Source organism: Palaemon carinicauda, chromosome 14, assembly GCF_036898095.1.
Source record: "Palaemon carinicauda isolate YSFRI2023 chromosome 14, ASM3689809v2, whole genome shotgun sequence".
Classification (NCBI taxonomy): Eukaryota; Metazoa; Arthropoda; class Malacostraca; order Decapoda; family Palaemonidae; genus Palaemon; species Palaemon carinicauda.
Window position 1 is genome coordinate 119,653,997 of NC_090738.1, and position 22,182 is coordinate 119,676,178.

At 35.2% G+C, this 22,182-nt stretch overlaps 2 protein-coding genes across 2 annotated transcripts; one reads left to right on the forward strand and one right to left on the reverse strand.

The window, feature by feature from the left end:
• The first annotated feature begins 3,229 nt into the window (after positions 1-3,229).
• On the forward strand, positions 3,230-4,449 carry LOC137653270 (actin-2, muscle-specific-like). The gene has a single exon (XM_068386640.1). The coding sequence runs from the start codon at positions 3,257-3,259 to the stop codon at positions 4,388-4,390; it is 1,134 nt and encodes a 377-aa protein (XP_068242741.1). The 5' UTR covers positions 3,230-3,256; the 3' UTR covers positions 4,391-4,449.
• Positions 4,450-8,252: 3,803 nt separating this feature from the next.
• LOC137653271 (actin-2, muscle-specific-like) lies at positions 8,253-9,535 on the reverse strand. Its single transcript, XM_068386641.1, has one exon. The coding sequence runs from the start codon at positions 9,519-9,521 to the stop codon at positions 8,388-8,390; it is 1,134 nt and encodes a 377-aa protein (XP_068242742.1). The 5' UTR covers positions 9,522-9,535; the 3' UTR covers positions 8,253-8,387.
• Between the last annotated feature and the right edge of the window lie 12,647 nt (positions 9,536-22,182).

A 22,182-nucleotide genomic window follows, 5' to 3' on the forward strand; every position in this document is an offset into this window, starting at 1 on the left:
GAAATGGGTTGAATTTAAGTCTAAGAACAGATTTGTGAATTCGACAGGAATATGTATAGTAGACTTGTATTCAACTTATATCTCTCATGATAGCATGGTTGGTTAGAGGACTGTGCTAGCATTGTTTCGACTCAGAGGCATAGGTTCGAATCCTTGCCCAGGCAGAAGCTTTTGTCATAAATAATTTCCAGCGGATATACATTTTCCAAGGTAGAATTCGATATTAAATGCCATTTTGGTTGGTATTTACACACACACACATACGCACACACACACACACACATATATATATATATATATATATGTGTGTGTGTGTGTGCGTATATATATATATATATATATATATATATATATGTGTGTGTGTGTGTGTGTGTGTGTGTGTTTGTGTGATTATGCGAATATATATTGAGAAATAGAAAGATGTAAACCAATCGTTGCGAATTCTTAAGGTTGTCTTTTTTATATATTTTTATAATCGTATAAACGTTACTTTGCAAAAAGAATATCCGCTTATAAACAGATATATTAGTTACTATTAATCATACATTAATTTTTTTTTTACGTAATGTGACTTTCACTCTAATTAGACTGACAATATGTACAATTATACTTTTAGCTTCTTTTCGTCCCTAACGAAACGAGAAAAAAAAAGAGAATCGTAAAAATGGCTAAAGATAAGAGCGTAAATACCGTGTCCAACTCGATAAAGCTTTCCTGTTACGTTTGGTTATCACTCTTAGTAATCAAGAGGTAGTGAGATCAAAGTGGAGTTCCAATTTTAGTACCTCGTACACAAATGTGAATTATCATGCTATAATTTGAAAGCACGCTGCGGTTCTATTGAATGCTTAGGATTTTCAACAGGCAACTCATTTGTTATGTATTAGCTATCGGAGATACCCTTCTTTCATGAGATGTTCATACTCTTTAGCCATGATCAGTATTCACTTATATTGTGATGCTACTCAAACTTCAGTGGTGGAAGTATTTGTAATTGATAATCGATTTAACGATGCCAATAATAATCATTGTTTATTCATTTGTAAAGTATTAAATTTATTTAGGTAAGCATACCATTTGAAATTTTTGTGTGCTGAGAATAGTAAGGGAAAGAAGAGTTAAACGTTTCAAAAATAGACGAGGGACGATGAAAGACCCAATTTTCCTGAATGCCATCAAATTAACGAGAAATTCCTTCGGATTCGCTTGACCTATGTTGAGGGGCAGGATCTTCATGCCCAACCGCAGACTGTTTGGCTCATCCAAGAGATTTCTTTTGTTTATCACTTTTATCTATTTTTCTATTTTTGGACTTCCTTTTTTTTTTTCTTTTGTTTTATTCTGGAGTTTCAGCAACTGCCGCTACATATATATAGAGAGGGAGAGCAAGATCGTAGCGCAGTCTAGGCAACGAAGGCCTTGGCCAGGGGTAAGTTAGAATTCGAAGGTGCTGTCTGTGGTTTGGTGTGTGAAATCTTCTGTGGAAGTGTTCGGAAAAGGAGTTGTCTTTAATGTGATTAAGTCTTCGGTGTAGTGCGACCGCTCGGCTTCTGTTAATAGGCAAAGAATGACTGCGGCAGTTCTCATAACAAATAGCCAGAAATGTGGTGTTTGATAGGCAAACAATGGCTATGGGAGTTATCATAAGAAATAGAAATGTTGTGTTTCAGTTCATGTACAATTTACAGGTAAACCGATGAGTTGGACTGAATAATTAGTGGTTAAATAGTGGTTACTTGTTATAGTAATTGATCTGTGCTTCAAGGATTTCGTAATTATTTTTAATTTTCGGCGGTGCCTAGATAAAGACTATTGGATTCGTATTTGATCATTTTCATTTGGCTTTTGCACTTATGTGCAATCGCTTATTTCGCTCTATGCATACATTTTATATTGAAAGTCATACTTGAATCTATAGTAAATTTATAACAGAATGCATATCTAAAGATAAAATAGTAATGATTTTTTCATATATTTCACATAAGAATTTTAACGTTTACTAATCATACAACATAATTTAACTATAAAATACAGAATGCGAGCACCGGCTCAATGAAAGAGGATTGATAATTTTTATTGTCATCTAAACATCGCAGATTATAGTATCTACAGCATAGAACAGCACAGTGTAAATCACTTTTAAAGTTGGCTTTTAAGAGGGTAATAATCCAGGCATCAAGGAATGATTATTTAAGCTCCAATTATGTTTTGTAGACGTTACTAATCCTAGCTGGAATCTAAGGATCCAATTCATTACTTAAAGGGAAAACCTTTTATTTGTGAAGGAGAATGCGTGTTCACGATACTAAAGTCAATTCTTTTTAGTGAGGCAGATTTGCACCGACGCGCAGGTGTGCCCTTGTAGCTCGGAAAAGTTTCCTGCTCGCTGATTGGTTGGACAAGATAATTCTAACCAATCAGTAAGCAGGAAACTTTACCGAGCTAAAAGGGCACGTCTGCGAGTCCATGCAAGTGCGCCTCATTAAAAAAAATTGTGCATAGTATCTCTAAATACATATCAAAATTCTTTGTGAAGTAATGTCTAGAATATGATACATTTTTCTAGTACGTCCTCTGCGTTTACATAGATAACAACGGTAGTATAATAGAAAATGTGGTTCCACTGTACCCTGTGGGTCCACTCCCTTCATAGTATTATAATATATCATTATATATGTGTGTATATATATATGTGTGTATCTGCAGATTGTATGTACAAGTGTGTGTGTATATATATATATATATATATATATATATATATATATATATATATATACATATATATATACATGTATATATATACATTTATATATATATATATATATATATATATATATATATATATATACATTTATATATATATATATATATATATATATATATATATATATATATATATATGTGTGTGTGTGTGTGTGTGTGTGTGTGTGTGAGCGGGCTCACGTGCATGTATTTGTGTTTGATATGGTTGATTTTTATAGATAAATCAATACTCAACCCACATAAATACGCACAGATAAACGCCTGAGGTTATCATTTTAGTGTGTATTTTATCATGATTTTCAGAAACCTATATGTTATTTATTTGTTTATTTTTTTAATTTACTAAGGCTAGTTTGCACGAAAATATATTGACATATTGCAAGAGATTGCCTTATAGAAATATACAAAAGAATCAAATTAACTATTTTTGTAATGTTAGCATTAATTTCTTCATCTTCCAGGAAGACAGTAAAAGTTACGTACAACTCCCATCATGTGTGACGAAGAGGATGCAGCGACTCTCATCTGCGACAACGGCTCCGGTCTTGTCAAGGCTGGCTTTGCCGGTGATGACGCTCCCCGAGCTGTCTTCCCCTCCATCGTTGGCCGTGCCCGTCACCAGGGTGTGATGGTCGGTATGGGTCAGAAGGATGCCTACGTCGGCGATGAAGCCCAAGCCAAAAGAGGTATCCTCACCCTCAAGTACCCCATCGAACATGGTATCATCACCAACTGGGACGACATGGAGAAGGTCTGGTACCACACCTTCTACAACGAGCTACGTGTTGCCCCTGAGGAGTGCCCCACCATGCTCACTGAGGCGCCCCTTAATCCAAAGGCCAACCGTGAAAAGATGACTCAGATCATGTTCGAGTCTTTCAACATGCCCGCCATGTACGTATGCATCCAGGCTGTCTTGTCCCTATATGCCTCTGGACGTACAACTGGTGAAGTTTGTGATTCAGGAGATGGAGTATCTCACATTGTACCTGTTTACGAAGGTTTCGCTCTTCCCCATGCCATCCTCCGTCTGGACTTGGCTGGTCGTGACATCACCAACTACTTGATGAAGATCATGACAGAACGTGGCTACTCCTTCACTACTACTGCTGAACGTGAGATTGTCCGTGACATCAAGGAAAAGCTTTGTTATATTGCTCTCGACTTCGATGGTGAGCTCAATACTGCTGCTGCCTCATCATCTATTGAGAAATCATATGAACTACCTGACGGCCAGGTCATTACTATCGGCAATGAACGATTCCGAGCACCCGAGTCCATCTTCCAGCCTTCCTTCCTTGGTATGGAATCGGTGGGTGTTCACGAGACCGTCCACATTTCCATCATGAAATGCGACATTGACATCAGAAAGGATCTTTTGGCCAATATCGTCCTCTCAGGAGGCACCACAATGTATGCTGGTATTGCTGATAGGATGCAGAAGGAAATAACTACATTAGCTCCCTCAACCGTCAAGGTGAAAATCATTGCTCCACCAGAACGCAAATACTCTGTCTGGATTGGTGGTTCCATTCTTGGTTCTCTGTCCACCTTCCAGGCCTTGTGGGTTACCAAGGAGGAGTATGAAGAGTCTGGCCCCGGTATCGTTCATCGCAAGTGCTTCTAATGATTAAGTTACATACTGTAAGCCTCAATGCAATTCCAATTTTTATATAACTGCATTTTAGATCAATGGTTCTAACAATATAACGTTAAAATAAACTTTTGGACTATTCATGATTTTGTTTTTATTGTTCCATTCATGACTAAACAATTGTTTTCGATTAATTTTAATTTGTAGTGTGCTACACATATGAATACATCAAACGATTCTAACTCTAAAAATATGAAATATCATCCATTGAAAAGTAAAATATTCTTACTTAATAAGATTATATATCTCACATGTTGCTGTATTTGGTATATAAATAAAAAAATCTGTCGATGATAAAAACAAAAAAATAATTGCTAAAATTGTCAGCAAGTAATGATAAAGATTATATACTGTATATATATATATATATATATATATATATATATATATATATATATATATATATATATATATATATATAGTATATCTGTGTGCAATACACATATATCTATGGATGTATATAGATAGATATTATATACGTATATGAATATATAAATTATCTGATATTGAGTCTACGCAAGAAAATGTTAAGATTACTTCCCTTCTCATGCATATTTTACGATATTATTTAATTAAGTGATTTTCAATTGTAAGTTTATTTGAAATAAAAAAATACTATTAATTTGAAATTTTTCGTCTGATCTGTTCGCAGCAAAATGATTTTAAGCTATACCTCGAAAATGAATTAGGAATCACCAATTGATGGGTTTATAATATATATTTTTTATTCGTCTTGAATATGTTCTTTAGAGTTCTGCCTAGATGAGAGCTATTCAATATTCGTTTTGCTTGGTGTTTCAGACATAATTCATCATCGTTGTTTTATCTTTTTCAATGGTTTAATATGTCAAGTAACATTTCATTTAGATTTTTTTTTTTTTCAACATTTAATGATATATCAACCTCATAATGCCAGTGGCTCAAATGTTGAGGGGGTTCATTTGTATTAGAACAGAATTGACATGGTATTTTGAATTGTAAGTTATTGCCATTATAGCTTTATAGATATGACAATCGTTTATTGTTGAATGAGATTCGACCATTACACAGTAGAAATTTATAACATTTGGACTAGCGATGCTTTTTTTTTTTTTTTTTTTTTTTTTTTTTTTTTTTTTTTTTTTTTTTTAGAATTCTATAGCTATTTTTTTACTTATTACTTCTTTTAACCTCTGTGTGAAATATTTGAGTAAACTCTGAGGTATGATATATCATCTTTTTTTATGAGAACGATGGTAAAACGTTGATAAATAGCTTGCGATGGATGTTTTCCACTACGAAGTATCAATGGTGCTATACCATAAATACACTTTAAAAATAAACTTGTCTTTCCTTTATGATAAAGGATCTAAGGAATACTGTGAGGTCAAACGGTATCCTATTTGCATACAATTTATATATATATATATATATATATATATATATATATATATATATATATATATATGTGTGTGTGTGTGTGTGTGTGTGTGTGTGTATGTGTGTGTGTGTGTGTAATTCTTTTATCTGTCGAGATATTCATCACTGCTCAATCAGCCTTATCCAGACACTTAAAATGTGCCCCCAAGGAATTAATCCCCCAACTACAATTTATCCATTTTCAACTTTAAACTGAATTCATATGTACGCAAAGGGGGAACACCCTCAAAGTAGATTTAATAATAACTTTAATACACATGAAGACATACTATCAAAAATTAGAAGTGGTTTTTTTTTTTTTCTCCGAATTCTTATTTTAACTTAAAACTGACAGATGATGCATGTTTTGCTAGATTCGACATCGAATGATTTTGATGTTGATTAGACGTTTTCAATAGGAGTATGCCCAAATATTTGTTGGAATATAAAATATTATAGCGAAAAATTATAAAAGAAAATTTTTGATACATTTTCTTAGAAAGTGTTTATATTGAATGAGCCATTGTAGTTCATTGTATTGAGACTGAACGGCTTATAAAGGTAATGGAAAACCACTTTGATTTTAGTATAATAGATAATCTTTATAAATAAATCCAAAATTCCTCCATAAGGAACAATTTTTGGTAATTTTTGCGACTTTTCATACGGGGCACCGAAGGATTTTGATTGTGAATATGGATATGATCCTCGTACACCAGCAGTAAGATCCCTGGTTTGACTTGCAAATGTTAGCCAGAACACTGAATATTTATTTTAGAACTCTAATGAGTTTCTGTTGACCTATAAAGAGAATTTTATACATGGAGTTGGTGCCCCTGTCTGGGGGTTACAACCATTAGTGCACCTGTCTGGGGGTCACAACCATTAGTGCCCCTGTCTGAGGGCACAACCATTAGTGCCCCTGTCTGGGGTCACAACCATTAGTGCCCCTGTCTGAGGTCACAACCATTAAGGCCCTTGTCCGGGTCACAACCATTAGTGCCCCTGTCTTGGGGTCACAACCATTAGTGCCCCTGTCTGAGGTCACAACCATTAAGGCCCCTGTCCGGGGGCACAACCATTAGTGCCCCTGTCTGGGGGTTACAACCATTAGTGCACCTGTCTGGGGTCACAACCATTAGTGCCCCTGTCTGAGGGCACAACCATTAGTGCCCCGTCTGGGGTCACAACCATTAAGGGTCCTGTCTGAGGTCACAACCATTAAGGCCCCTGTCCGGGGGCACAACCATTAATGCCCCTGTATGGTGTCACAACTATTAATGCCCCTGTCTGAGGGCACAACCATTAGTGCCCCGTCTGGGGTCACAACCATTAAGGGTCCTGTCTGAGGTCACAACCATTAAGGCCCCTGTCCGGGGGCACAACCATTAATGCCCCTGTATGGTGTCACAACTATTAATGCCCCTGTCTGAGGGCACAACCATTAGTGCCCCTGTCTGGGGGTCACAACCAATAGTGCCCCTGTCTAAGGTTACAACCATTAGTGCCCCTGTCTGGTGTCACAACCTTTAATGCCCCTGTCTGGGGTCACAACCATTAGTGCCCCTGTCTGAGGGCACAACCATCATTGCCCATGTCTGGGGTCACAACCGTTAGTGCCCCTGTCTGGGGTCACAACCGTTAGTGCCCCTGTCTGGGGTCACAACCATTAAGACCCCTGTCCGGGGGCACAACCATTAATGCCCCTGTCTGGGGTCACAACCATTTATGCCCGTCTCTGGGGTCACAACCATCATAGATGAAGGTGAAGAGAGAGAAGCATCTCCCTTAAGGATTTGGCGAGAAGCCATAATTATAGCTGTAACCTAATGTTGCACCTAATCAAAAATTGATTAAAGCCTATGATGAAAATAAGTATATTCATTGACAAGCACGTGCACGCATACGTATACACACGCCATCTTTTATATATATATATATATATATAATTTATATATATATAATATATATAGATATATATACATATATATATATATATATATATATATATATATATATATATATATGTATATATATGTTATATATGTATTATATATCTATATGTGTGTATATGTATATGTATATACTGTATATATACTTAGCGAATATGTACAGTATATATGTGTATATTTATATACTGTATATTGTTCATCATACGGTTTAATACTCTGAATTAATGTAAACAAATACACTAGTTTTTTTATACTACTCCGGACGTTTTTAGTCCCCTCTTAAGAGCAGTTGTTAAGAATCCACATAATTATGATAAAAATTCTTACATTAAACTATACTTTTATACTTGGAAGGCTGTAGGAATTAGTATGTCATAAGTCGTGGAAACTTATCTTGTGAAGCTTATTTATAAATTAACTCTTCTAATTTTAAATTACTCTCTTATAAGTAACTTTGGTATGTAGTTCAATTAAAAAGACAGTCATTCGGTCAGCTCCAACATTTTTATTTTTAAAGACTACATACTGTAATGATTAACAAAGTTTTAACAAAAAACAAGAAAATCAGGTGTATTTGATGCAGATGTAAAACAGGCATTGCAGGTTCAAACATTCTGTACTTAGAAGCACTTGCGATGAACGATACCGGGGCCAGACTCTTCATACTCCTCCTTGGTGACCCACATAGCCTGGAAGGTAGACAGAGATCCGAGAATGGATCCACCAATCCAGACAGAGTATTTGCGTTCTGGTGGAGCAATGATTTTCACCTTGACAGTTGAGGGAGCAAGCGTAGTAATTTCCTTCTGCATCCTATCAGCAATACCAGCATACATTGTGGTGCCTCCCGAGAGGACGATATTGGCCAAAAGATCCTTTCTGATGTCAATGTCGCATTTCATGATAGAAATGTGGACGGTCTCGTGAACACCCACCGATTCCATGCCAAGGAAGGAAGGCTGGAAGATGGACTCGGGTGCTCGGAAGCGTTCATTACCGATTGTGATAACTTGACCATCTGGAAGTTCGTAGGACTTATCAATAGATGAAGAGGCTGCTGCGTTGTTCATCTCTGTGTCAAAGTCAAGAGCAATGTAGCAGAGCTTTTCTTTAATATCTCGAACTATCTCACGCTCAGCAGTAGTAGTGAAGGAGTAGCCACGCTCAGTCATGATCTTCATCAAGTAGTTGGTGATGTCACGACCTGCCAAGTCCAGACGGAGGATAGCGTGGGGAAGCGCAAATCCTTCATAAACTGGCACAATGTGAGACACACCATCACCAGAGTCACACACCTGACCTGTGGTACGACCAGAGGCGTATAAGGAAAGAACAGCCTGAATGCACACATACATGGCGGGCATGTTGAAGGACTCGAACATGATCTGAGTCATTTTCTCGCGATTGGCTTTGGGATTCAGAGGTGCCTCGGTAAGCATAATTGGGCACTCTTCAGGAGCCACACGAAGCTCATTATAGAAGGTATGGTACCAAATCTTTTCCATATCGTCCCAGTTGGTAATGATGCCATGTTCGATAGGATACTTGAGAGTCAGGATACCTCTCTTGCTCTGGGCCTCATCACCGACGTAGGCGTCCTTCTGACCCATACCGACCATCACACCCTGGTGACGGGCACGGCCAACGATGGAGGGGAAGACAGCTCGTGGAGCGTCATCACCGGCGAAGCCAGCCTTGACGAGACCGGAGCCATTGTCGCAGATGAGGGTCGCTGCATCCTCTTCGTCGCACATGATGGTGGTCTGTGTCTTCCTGAAATTATAGAATTCATAGATTTATTGTCTTAGTTCTTTCACATTACGTTCAGTGTTACAAGTAGCTTCGACTTCAAACACACTTAATTCATTCATGGGCACATCAAGGTCTTCATCAGCTTCAGGTATATCAATCTAATTATTCCCTTCATGTCTCCTATTCATAACCTTACTAAAGTGTTCCATCCAACGTTGTCTTTCTTAACTGAATCTGTATGCTGAATTGCTGTTTGCGAGAAACTAATATAAGTTAAATTATTTTTTGAACACCTGATGCTTATTTAAAGAAAAATATTATGGTGAGAGAAAAATTACATCAGTATCTCATCTACTAAGACTGTACTTAATTAAACTTAAAATCTCTTATTCTTAACTATACAAATATCTTATATTGTACATTGAGGTGATGTATATGATGTATGTGATGTTTTTAAGAAGTAGTTTAACTTATGAAGTAAAACGTTAAAGTAAAAAGGTTTCCTATTATTTTCGTATATTTCGATTATTTATGTTTATATATTCTTAACTGTTATTCACAATTATGCATAAGCAATTCATAATTTGTGTACATCGACAATAATTGTAGCCAAAAAGTAAACTAGTAATCTTAGAAACATCATCTTGTTAATCTTATGTCACTGTTTTTTTGTATTAGTCTTTTTTATATACATAAGTTCTTACATAATTCTTATAAGTTTATTTGTTATTTATTTTACTTTTAAATCTTTTATTCTTTTCTTATGTTATTTATGGTAAATAGTTTGTTTCAATTTCTATTTTCCGTTGTTGGCTGCTTTCTTTATTCCCTCATTTAAGCTTGTACTATTTAACTTTTGCGCCCATAGTAGTAGTTTTGTTTGCAATGATGTTAATGAAAATGAATAACAATGCTAATCGTATATTTCTTCCATGTAAATATGCTATATATTCCATATTGTATATGAACAGAAAAGTCAAGATACTGTTCTTTACCTGTGTCAGCGTCAGCTTTATTAAAACTGTTTTGAGTACATTAATCATATACACCAAGTCGAACTGTTATCAACTTTCATGTATGCATGTTTTATATTGTTTGAAAATGTTGACTCTCTCATTAGGCATTTCTAGCTTCAGTGTCAAGTAAATTAAGATAAATTGTTGTATTTTAGAACGAATTCTGCAAAATCGCAATGAAATAGAATTTAGGTGCTTACATTATTGAAATAAAATTGCTCATTATCCTTACTGGCAACATATCTTTAAGATCAAACTTAGTCTTTGAAGACATGAAATTCCCTATTCACGGCAATTTTGAAACTTTTGATAAAATTCTTTAAAAAAAAAAAATGTTTCACATATATTCGAGTGTCTTTATTTTCTAGAGGTAGGTAGATTGCAATGGGCAGTCGAATGCTGTTATCTGTATCCAGACCGAAGGGAAACTCAAAGCTAGGTTCATCGTGGAATTAAATTCATAGATCGGTGGGGATACAATAGAGCTTACGTTCGAGTTGCATAAGATTTGAAACTGGACAAACTGAGATGCCAGTGTTACATATTAAAGGTGAAATAAGTTATTATCTGTGAAAAGATGGTTTTCTGTAGATAGGTACAACTTAAGAACTTTTTTAAAGAATAACAAGAGATACAACCCATGAAGGAATTAATTCTTATTAGATATGTTCTAGGATTTTGACCGAAAATTTAATGACATCCTCGATTGTGTCCTCACATTAGTGTGATATACTTCGGCCTAAAATGCCCTTAATTTGTGTATGAAAAGTCCATCGTCGGCTTAATCAGACTAGTAGTCATTGTTAGTTACCGTATCTTTTAGGGTAGCATTTTCCTTACTGAAAGTATTCTCATTTTCTGCATTAAAGATCCATGAAAATTGTCATTTGCCGATCGCAATGTATTTTATGATGAATTCGTCTTGGTTTTTCGCATATATAAAACTTTTACTTCACTTCTGTCCAGACTATTGTGATCACTACCTCTGCACAACTTATTATCTACTTTCTTCAAAGATAATTTTATATTTCTGATGCAACTATTTGATTAAAATTTAATGTTTCAATCACTTCTTCACAAAATGCACCACCACGGATAAAGCTAGCTGGGTTTGACACTTGGGTTGAGCAGCCCTTCAGTGTGACACTTACCCCTGCCAGTGCCTTCGTTGACTAGATAACAGTCGCTTCTACCTCTCTTTATATAGTGAGACAGTACCTGAGGAAATCCTGAAGAGGAATAGAAGAAAAAAACGAAAAATTTATTTATAGAAAAGTTTGTGAATGCGCCAAAGCACCTGCAGTTTAACATGAGACATTTGCCTTTCAACATTGGTTTGCCGAGTTATGGTTCGTAAGGTAGAGTTGCGTGTTTAGGAATATCTATTCCATTTTGTGTCGTTTTGCTTCGTTCTTTTCGGTTGATATTTCTGATTGTGTTATTTAATTGTCTAAGTTACATTCATAGTCATAAAACACCAGACCAGAGTTATGAATAAAAACTATCGTGAATCGTTTTCCGAATAGTAATTTGCCTTGAAATTATAGTGGCCGAATTCCTTTCAAGAGATTCTTCTGTGATGAGAATCCAACTTTGATGTCTCCTTTAATCCTACCGATCGCCGAGCGGGAACAATGCAAGAGAGCTTACTAAGCCGATGAAAATAGCTGCTCCGTTTATTTTCGTTTTTCCTTTTTTTTTTTTTTTTGGATTGCCTGCGAATATTTACTGCATCCTAAAATTAAGGCGAAAATAATTGCGATATCTCTTCAGCGAAAGCTAATCTTTGCGAACATCTCGCTTGCCCTCAGCTATTTCTGTTTACCTTGTCTTTCTGTATGCCCCCTTCCCACCATTTACGTATCCATACCCCCCGCAGTAAGATGCCCTATTTTAGTTATGATTAAATCTCATCCAAAACTGGCAAACCTATGATGTTATAGCATTTTATTAGCCACATACGTCATAAATCCAATATATAATGAACATTTCAATTTACAGTGAATATCATTAGTTTTCGAAATATTTTTCTTTTTAAGACGGCCACGAGACAATCTTCCAAATTTCACTTTTCAGTTAAGGAAAAATTAAATTATGAAATACTTAATTTATGTATTCAGTAATGATTGTAACAATACAGTGCATTTTGCACACTTATGGTCCTCCTTAAGGAAGCTGAAACTTACTGCTAAAGGTTTCCACCAAGGTACCCATAGCTGGACACTTGCTTTTTGACAGCCATTTTTTAATTTTCTAAGTATTGCAAAGGATTTTAATTCCAAACTTGTTTATTTTCTGGTACTGCCTGGGATTTGTTAACCATAAAGCTATTATATGTAGACCTTGTGAATCAGGTGTCGTATTTTACTTGCTATTTATAAATCTGAGTTGGTGTTAAAAGTCGTGATTTTAGTGTAACTAGAACTATATTTTCCAGTATTCCATAGAGCACCTGGCAACACTGAGATTGCTAAACAATTCTTCTTCACCCTAGGGGTTACTGCACTGTAATTGTTCAGTGGCCACTTTAATCTTGGTAAGAGTAGAAGGGACTCTTTAGCTATGGTAAGCAGCTCTTCTATGAGAAGGACACTCCAAAATTAAAGCATTGTTCTTTAGTCTAGGGTAGTGCCATAGCCTGTGAACCATGGCCTTCCACTGTCTTGGGTTAGAGTTCTCTTGCTTGAGGGTACACTCGGGCACGGTATTCTATCTTATTTCTCGTCCTGTTGCTTTGTTAAAGTTTTTATAATTTATATAGGAGATATTTCTTTTAATGTTACTGTTCGTAAAATATCTTATTTTTCCTTGTTTCCTTTCCTCACTGGACTATTATCCCTGTTGGACCCCCTGGCCTTATATATTCTGTTTTCCCAACTAGGGTTTTAGCTTAGCAATTAATACTAATAATAAAAAGAGCTCTTCGACAGGTTCTATTCCGGGGATTATATATTAAAATATGTTGGATTCTTGCACATGTTGGGGTTTTCGTTAAGGATAAAGAGGATGCTGCTGCTAAATCATTAATAGGTTTACGAAAACAAGCCATTAAAGTACCCATGAAAGATTATATAACAGTCTTAAGACCTTTCATAGTAGCAAAATGGCAAGCTCAATGGAACCGTGAACCTGTAAGTAGTAAGTTAAAACAAATAAAACTATTTGATATGGGGATCTACAGTACAAAAAGAAAGGAGACTGAAGTGATTTTAGCAAGGTTGCGTATAGGTCACACAAAAATGACACATGGTTTTTCAATGTGCACACCTCACGAAGCAGTTCCCAGGTGTTATTGGTGTTTAAAGGTTTAAAGACCGCTCATGAATGGCAGAGGCAAGGGACAGTGACATAGCCCTATCAAGCAGGACAATGCCCTAGAGATTGACCATATACTGTATACATATGATCAGGCGCCCAAGCCCCCTCTCCACCCAAGCTAGGACCAAGGAGGGCCAGGCAATGGCTGCTGATGACTCAGCAGATAGACCTATAGGCTCCCTCAAACCCCCCCCCCCATCCTTAGCTCACAAGCATGGTGAGGTTGCAGCGACCAAAGAAATTAACGAGTTTGAGCTGGACTTGAACCCCAGTCTGGCGATCATCAGCCAGGGACGTTACCACATCGGCCACCACAGCAGTATTTAAACCATAAAACATATTTTTAGTGTTTGTAATGTTTCTAAAAGATAAATTTATGTTTTGGTAACAACATTTTTGTGACATTTTATTGGACTGAGAGTTTCTTTGATTTTAGAGTTTTACCATTTTAAGAAATAGTGGTTTTATAAATGAATATCTATTTATCACAGATTCTTATCTCATATATTTTATTGTCTCTGATATAAACCGTATTTTTTCTACCCTAATTTAATCCGGCCAACTCTGTAAAAGTCGAGCTTGACTCATTGGGATGGTTAATCTCCTCCCTTTTAGTATAAAAATCTGCTTTAACTTGTAATGTTATAGTGCTTATATTTCAGTGACATGGCCTTTTTGGTCAACAAAAAATGGAATATTACAGTGCAGGTGATGCCACTCATATTAGAGACATTTTATTATGTCATTTTCGAAAAGAAGTTAGCGCCAGTCTTAACATTGACCCCCACATGTCTGAAAATGTTGCAAGTCCGTGGGGGGTATGAGGTTAAATTCCTGCAAAATTAAGATTTTTTGGTAAGCCGATCCATGCGCCAAACCCCCTCTTCGTGGGTAACTCTGTACCCAAATGCACTGAATGAGTGGATTCATGGTGATATGATTGACGCCTTTTTTTTTTTTTTTTTTTTTTTTTTTTTGCGGATAATGTACATACAATTGTCCGCTAGCTTTTATCCGCTGACAACTTTTCGCTCCCAATTATATACCACCATGGACATTACGCCACTAGTGTGTGTGCGTATGTGTGTGATGTCATAACTATTCTCATTTATCTGTTATTACTAATAGTATATGTCCAAGCTATTACTTTGAAAATTGCTAGCTTTAGTCTTAAGAATAAAAATTGCTACTCACAAATATTCTTAGAACTGGAATATCTTAGTCTATAGAATAAATAATTTCAGTGCCCATCATATCTTATAATGGCTGTCAGAGTTCACCCAATCGTTTTAAAGGCCAGTCATGAATGGCAGAGGTAAGGGATAGTGACAATGTCCTGGCAGGACAATGTCCTAGAGACTGACCAAATGATTATAAGTATCAACAGCGGCCATACCTCCTCTCCACCCGTTAGGACCAGGGAGGGCCAGGCAATGGCTGCTGATGACTTATCTGGTAGATCTATATGCTCTTCCAAGCCCCCCCTCCTTAGCTCATAAGGATGGTGAAGTTGCAGGCACTACAAGAAACCATTGAGCATGAGCGGGACTCGAACCCTGGTCCGTTAGACCACCAGGTAAGGACGTTTCCAATAGGTGAAAAAGAGAGAGAAAAGTTCAAATTTAATAGATTTATATATTTATTCTGGAGATGCGAATAAAGATGAGTCAGTAATGGAAGAATCCACAAGAAAACATAATACGGTAATTAAGGAAGTAAATACTCATTTGCATGAGAATGATACTTTGGTAGTATAATTAGCTAAAGTTACAACCTGTTTAAAACGCTGAGTGGAGGATACCATGGATGCACGAAGTGTCGTTGTTAATGAATGTATTTCTAGTATCATGGCAAATACAAACATCTATTCTATACACTTGGGCAAGCAGCAAAAAGAGGTTAATAAGACGAAAGAGAATTGAGATCAGTGTCGTTCCATCTTGCCCAACCAACCTTTAGCACTTAACCATTCTAATAGAAACAAAGTGTATGAGCCCATGGGTGGAATAGAAGAGACCTTCCTGATGGAGGATAGCGCACCAGGCAGAGGGAGGGTTTTCTTCACTGGCTGAAAGTGTTGGTTGCAGCATTTAGTATCCACCAGATGGTATATGGACGGCACCTCTGATATAGGACCACAATTGTTTCACTGTGTATATTGCCTTCTAACTAAACAGCATTGCGGATTACACCCTATTTGTTATGCACTTATACCTCATAAAGAATGTGCTACATATGCGAGAATGTTTGGATTGATAATATCTTTAGCGCCAATCTTGAAACTCCATTATATTCATTGTTATTTTAAGCAAGCAGTAACCAATGTAGTAAGTGAATATTTCCCTAAAGCTACAATCATAGGATACTTCTCTCATTTAGTGCAGAGCATGCAAAGACTTATCATCAATGACGATACAATATCGATCCTGAATTTCTAGCATACACTGTTAAAAATTTGCATTAAAAAAACGGTAAAAGACTGGCAACATTTATTCCAGGAATTTTACCGTTTTAAAAACGGTTATATGGACGTAAAGGAGCGATATTACGGTCACAACCCGTTAAAGATAATAACAAAGTAAGATCAAATTACGGTCACTTGTATCTTACTGAAATACGGCTGAGAACCGTATATTTTCACGGAGAATTTCAGATTAAAATTACGGTTTTTTCTAACAATGTAGGCAAAAATTATAACTGGACAAAGTGCAAGGATGCAGAGATCTGTATATAGTGCATATTGTCGCAGAACATGAACCTGCCACTAAGTTAGAAAAGTACCGTTATAACGACGAAAGATTACTGAAAATGGTTTTTTAATTATGATAACGAAAATATTTGAATTGAATATTTATTTGGTGTAGCACATAATAACCAGATGTAAAAGAAATATAATTTATTTTCTAAATTTATGGCTTATATGACTTATCATTTTAGCCAAAATAAATATATCCTCTTTTTCATGATTGTCTTTCATCCATAATTGCAAATCATCATTTTGTGGTGAACTACCATCGGTGACAATTTTTCTAGTCGGCTAATTGTTGGGGGAGAGTTGTTGGTGACTAATTGTTGGTGGTGAACGGTTGACGTCAAATTGACCTATATCGTTGAGGACATATCTATTGCTAATGTTGACAGATATTGTTCTTAATTTCTGGACCTACATGTTTGCTTATATTAGTGCATTATGCTTCACCTCTTGGATCTCCTCTCAGTGACAAGACTATAGTCAATTCTTTTTAATGAGGCAGATTTGCACCGACTCGCAGGGGTGCCCTTTTCGCTCGGAAAATTTCCTAATCGCTAATTGGTTAGAATTATCTTGTCCAACCAATCAGCGATCAGGAAATTTTTCCGAGCTTAAAGGGCACCCTCGTGAGTTGGTGCAGATCTGCCTCACTAAAGAGAATTGACTATAGTTTAGGTAATGGCTTCGTTTTCCCAAATATCGATGATAACGATTTGTACCATTACCCACCACCAAATTCTATGGTTCACTTATTTAAGGTTTTGTTATCTCATTGAAAATATGAATTTCATTAGCAATTCAAAAAGATGTAAAGTCAGTGCTGTAATATCCCGATATAATTTTTCGGTTTCTAACCTTAATACAGTATTACTATAAAATTTCCCAGTTTACTAACCCTAATACTGCTTGAATTAGATGTTCGCATTTAATAATTGACAGTATTACTATATCATTTCCCAGTTTACTAAAACTAATACTGCTTGAATTAGATGTTTGCATTTAATAGTTGACATTATTACCATATAATTTCCTAGTTTAATAAACCTAATACTGCTTGAATTAGATGTTTGCATTTAATAGTTGACATTATTACTATATAATTTTCCGGTTTACTAAACCTAATACTGCTTGAATTAGATGTTTGTATTTAATAGTTGACATTTTTACTATATAATTTCCCAGTTTACTAAACCTAATACTGCTTGAATTAGATGTTTGCATTTATAGTTGACATTATTACTATATAATTTCCCAGTTTACTAAACCTAATACTGCTTGAATTAGATATTTGCATTATTAGTTGACAGTATTAAAAAATAATTTCCCAGTTTACTAAACCTAATACTGATTGAATTAGATTTATCCATTTGATAATTGATAATGTTTTTATAAAACTGAATTCTACTAGATTTGTTTTCAACAGTAAAAAGAATTCAGCATTTTCAGCTGTAAACATTAAGATGTTGCTTGCCCGTTAACCGGCCAATATCTTCTTTAGTTATAATTTTGGTCAAGATAAAAACATAACTTTCATGTGAAAAGTCAGCTATGAAATCTTATTTGCTCTTTGTTTTTGTCACCTTGATATTATTAAGAGTAATTAAATATAGTGTACATCAAGTTTACTCTATATTCCTGTTGGATTCTTTTGTCCATGTGAAATGTTTGGGAATAGGAAATCAAACGTTGCTGCCTCTCGTTACCTTTGGTGTAATTTTATCAATATTATGTTAATGTTATGAAGGCCTCTTTGGTATGATTTTGGGAGATGAAGTAAATATGGCAATCCTGAGTAACTTTTGCCGAAAAGTTTTAATGATGCCACTCGAATTTTTCTTCCTCGTAGGAATTTATAAAGTATGCATTATTATTCCAAAGATAATTTTTCCCCAGAATGATCTTTTTATTAAAAGGGTTTGGAGAGGAACATATACATTCATTTTGTTTTGATTAAGACTTTCTTGTGTAAACAAAAATCACTGACATATTTTATATAGTGAAAGAAAGATATGAAATAAATTTTCAAAGATTTTTACTTTGCATATCAATGTTATGTGCATTCGGGCAAATTTTTAATATCTACAACGCCAGTTAATTGGAGCTATGATATCGTGTACGATTGTAAATTCCTTGTTGATAACTTTTTCCCATTGATATGAAGTCTTTCGGATACAACCTGTCCCCTGTAATCTGGGTGAAAAAATGATGGTATTCTCTGATAATAAATGTAGAAAAAGGCGTAATTGACTATCCATTCTCAGTTGTAGTAAACAATATAATTAAAGGAGACCCGTTTCTTTTCATGTGTAAATACCATTTGTTTCACGAAGTTCTTTAAAACAGTTTTCAAAAAAAAAAAAAAAAAAAAAAATCTAGCGGGGAAAATTCATCAAAAGGAAGAAGAATTACAAACGATGATATTCATATAAAAGGAATAACATTTTGAAAAGATGCAAATGTGTCATAAGTCGCAGATACTGTATGTACCATTACGAAATATTTTTTACCAAATCATATAGCACTGCATCGGCGAAAATTTGCCAATTTAGAATGCAATAACAGCACAAAAACGTTTACAGCTGTTACATTACTAATATTATTTTTATTGAAGACTTATACATGTTTGCTTGTTTAAAATATTGAAGTTTGTAAATTCTGGATGAAATTGTGTCACCTGATTATTTTTTAAAGCCTCCGTCTCCTCATTATGAAAAATGGGGCCTGGTACCTTTTAAGAGCAATATATCATAAAAAAAATATCTGAGTTAGGATACACTAACGTGGTAAAAAGTGTTTCTGTACCGCCATGATCAGCAAAGTTGTACTAGCCAGGGACACCCATACCAGATTTTTTGCTTTGATTGATCAGACAAAAGTCTCCCACCATCACCAATCCGCAGTTGTGATGAACACGGCCAAACCCCAAACATGACTTAGAACATGTCTGAGGCGTTTGTCCTGCAGTGAACTAGAAACTACTGCATATGTTGTTGTTGCTGCTGATGTATCACAGGCAGACACACATACACACACACACACACATATATATATATATATGTATATATATACACAATATATATATATATATATATATATATATATATATATATATATACAGTATATATATATATATATATATATATATATATATATTATACATATATATATATATATATATATATATATATATATATATATATATATATACAGTATATATATATATATATATATATATATATATATATATATATATATATAGTCTCATTTATCCATCTATAATTTGTTCTTGTATTGCCTGCTCTTATAGTAGACCACAGATGAATGTCACCATCACTGGAGATTCTGTGCTAGCGGATGTTGTAGCTGTGATATTAACACAATAGATTTGGTATTAATTTCCTCTTTATATTTGTCCAAATACTGTAATTACTAAATTACATCTGTACCACAGAAGTGAATTATTATCATACAATAGATAGGGAAAAACACACTCAAGGCATCTTAAGCTTTTATTTTGATATCTAAAAATGTTATCGACCTGATTAGTTAAGGCTTACATTCAAAATTCTTGGAATGCTTCTAACATGTAATACCTTTAAAATTAACCTAAAAGTTTCTTAAAATTAAATCCATTTACGAAGGGCCGTGCCAGGTCCAGATTCTTCATACTCATCATTTGTTATCCACAAGTTCTGGAAAATGGATAAGGAACTAAGAATTAACCCATCAACCCAGACGAAGTCTTTATGCTTTGAACGCAGTGAGTTTGATTTTGGTAGTTGATGGCACCGGCGTAGTAATTTCATTTTACATCCGGTTAGCACACTTGCCTAAATAATCCTTCCTGATATCAATCTCATTAGGAAGGAAGGCTGGAAAATGGTCTCTGGAGCAAGGAAACACTCGTTACCATTGGTGCTGACCCAAACCGGCGGAATGTCATATTTGTCAATGGAGGAGGAATCAGCTGTAGCGTTCATATCGCCCTCGTAGTCTAGACCAACATAGCCATGCTTTTCCTTGGTGTCGCAGACGATCTCAGGCTCAGCGGTGGTGTTGAAGGCGTAGCTTCGTTCATAAACTTCATCGAGTAGATGGTGATAGAACGACCAGCCAGGTTGAATCGGAGGATAGCATTGGAAGGGGAAAGCCCTCATAAACAGGGACTTTATATGAAACATCATCACCGGAATCACAGACTTCACCAGTGGTCTAGACACAGAGATGGAAAATAGCCTGGATGCAGATGTAGATAGCCCTTCATATCATCTCGACAGAGGACAAAACCGAGGCACTTGAGCTTAAGAATACGTTTCTGGTTTTAAGCATTTTCTTCGACACAGGCATCCTTTTGCCCTGCCAACGATGAAGGAGGACCGTCGTCACCGGCGAAGCCCGCCTTGACAAGACCCGTGTCATTGTCATAGATGAGGGTCACTAAGTCTTCCTCGTCACTCAATGTAGTAAATAAAGGTTACCTCCAGTGTTGTCCTGCGGAGAGAGAAATATTAGTAAAGAAAACCTGGTTTTTTTCATGCTACAGTATAATCAAGGAATATTTCTTTTACGTTAAGGCCTCGTATAATCTATGAATATTTCTTTTACAGTAAGGTATTGTTTTGATGATATGCAATGCCATTAATGCTGAAATTATATATATCGTGAATCAAAGTTCTCTTTCATAAACCAGACCGTTATATATATATATATATATATATATATATATATATATATAAATATATATATATATATATATATACACACTGTATATATTACCATTCTTTCTTTCACTAATAATTTAGTGAAACCGTCGCTGTTATTCTTAGTAGCAAAAGAAAATTTCGATAAACTTAAGTAATGTTAAAATGTAAATATAATTAACGTTTTTTTTTATAATTGTAAGTAATGGGTAATAGTTTGAATAATTTGGGCTAAACCTGGCTTCAAACAAAATGTTTTTAGACTCGTGTAGAATGGAATTTGTGAATAATTTGATGGACCCACCTTTCTTATAAAAACTTATTCCGTCAATAAAACAATAATTTTCTTTATTTTAGACCAGTGTTATATTTTTTAATGCGAAAACGAATTTTGTGATTGGCTAATATTTTCCATAAAACAGTGTATTTTACGAAATAAAATATTGCAATATTTTTGCAGTTCCTCTTCAGCTCTTAGATTTACATCATTAGATATTTTCTGCAAAAGACTTTGTTTTCATGTGATGTTTATGATAACTGTATAAACATTTTAAGGATGCTGTTTTTAGCATAAAGATCAATAACATACATTATTTGTAGATGTTTGGTTATAAAGAAATCATGCACTAATAATTGCATGTAATAATTCACGGATCTCGCGTATGGATAGACATACCATTAACTGATAACTGAAACATTCATAGCGTACGCCTCCATATTCATGATGTGTAGCCTTACCGTATATAATCATCAAGTACATAGGTTGTCCACTAACTACTCAATGTGTTGTACTAATTTTCGTCCGTAAAGATCCTTTATGTACCTTTTTTTAGAGTCAACATGTTTCTTAAAATATTGTGTTTTTTTTTTTTGCATA

Bases quoted from the DNA above. Each gene is read 5' to 3' on its own strand.
- LOC137653270 (XM_068386640.1), top strand. From the start codon at position 3,257: ATGTGTGACGAAGAGGATGCAGCGACTCTCATCTGCGACAACGGCTCC.
- LOC137653271 (XM_068386641.1), bottom strand. From the start codon at position 9,521: ATGTGCGACGAAGAGGATGCAGCGACCCTCATCTGCGACAATGGCTCC.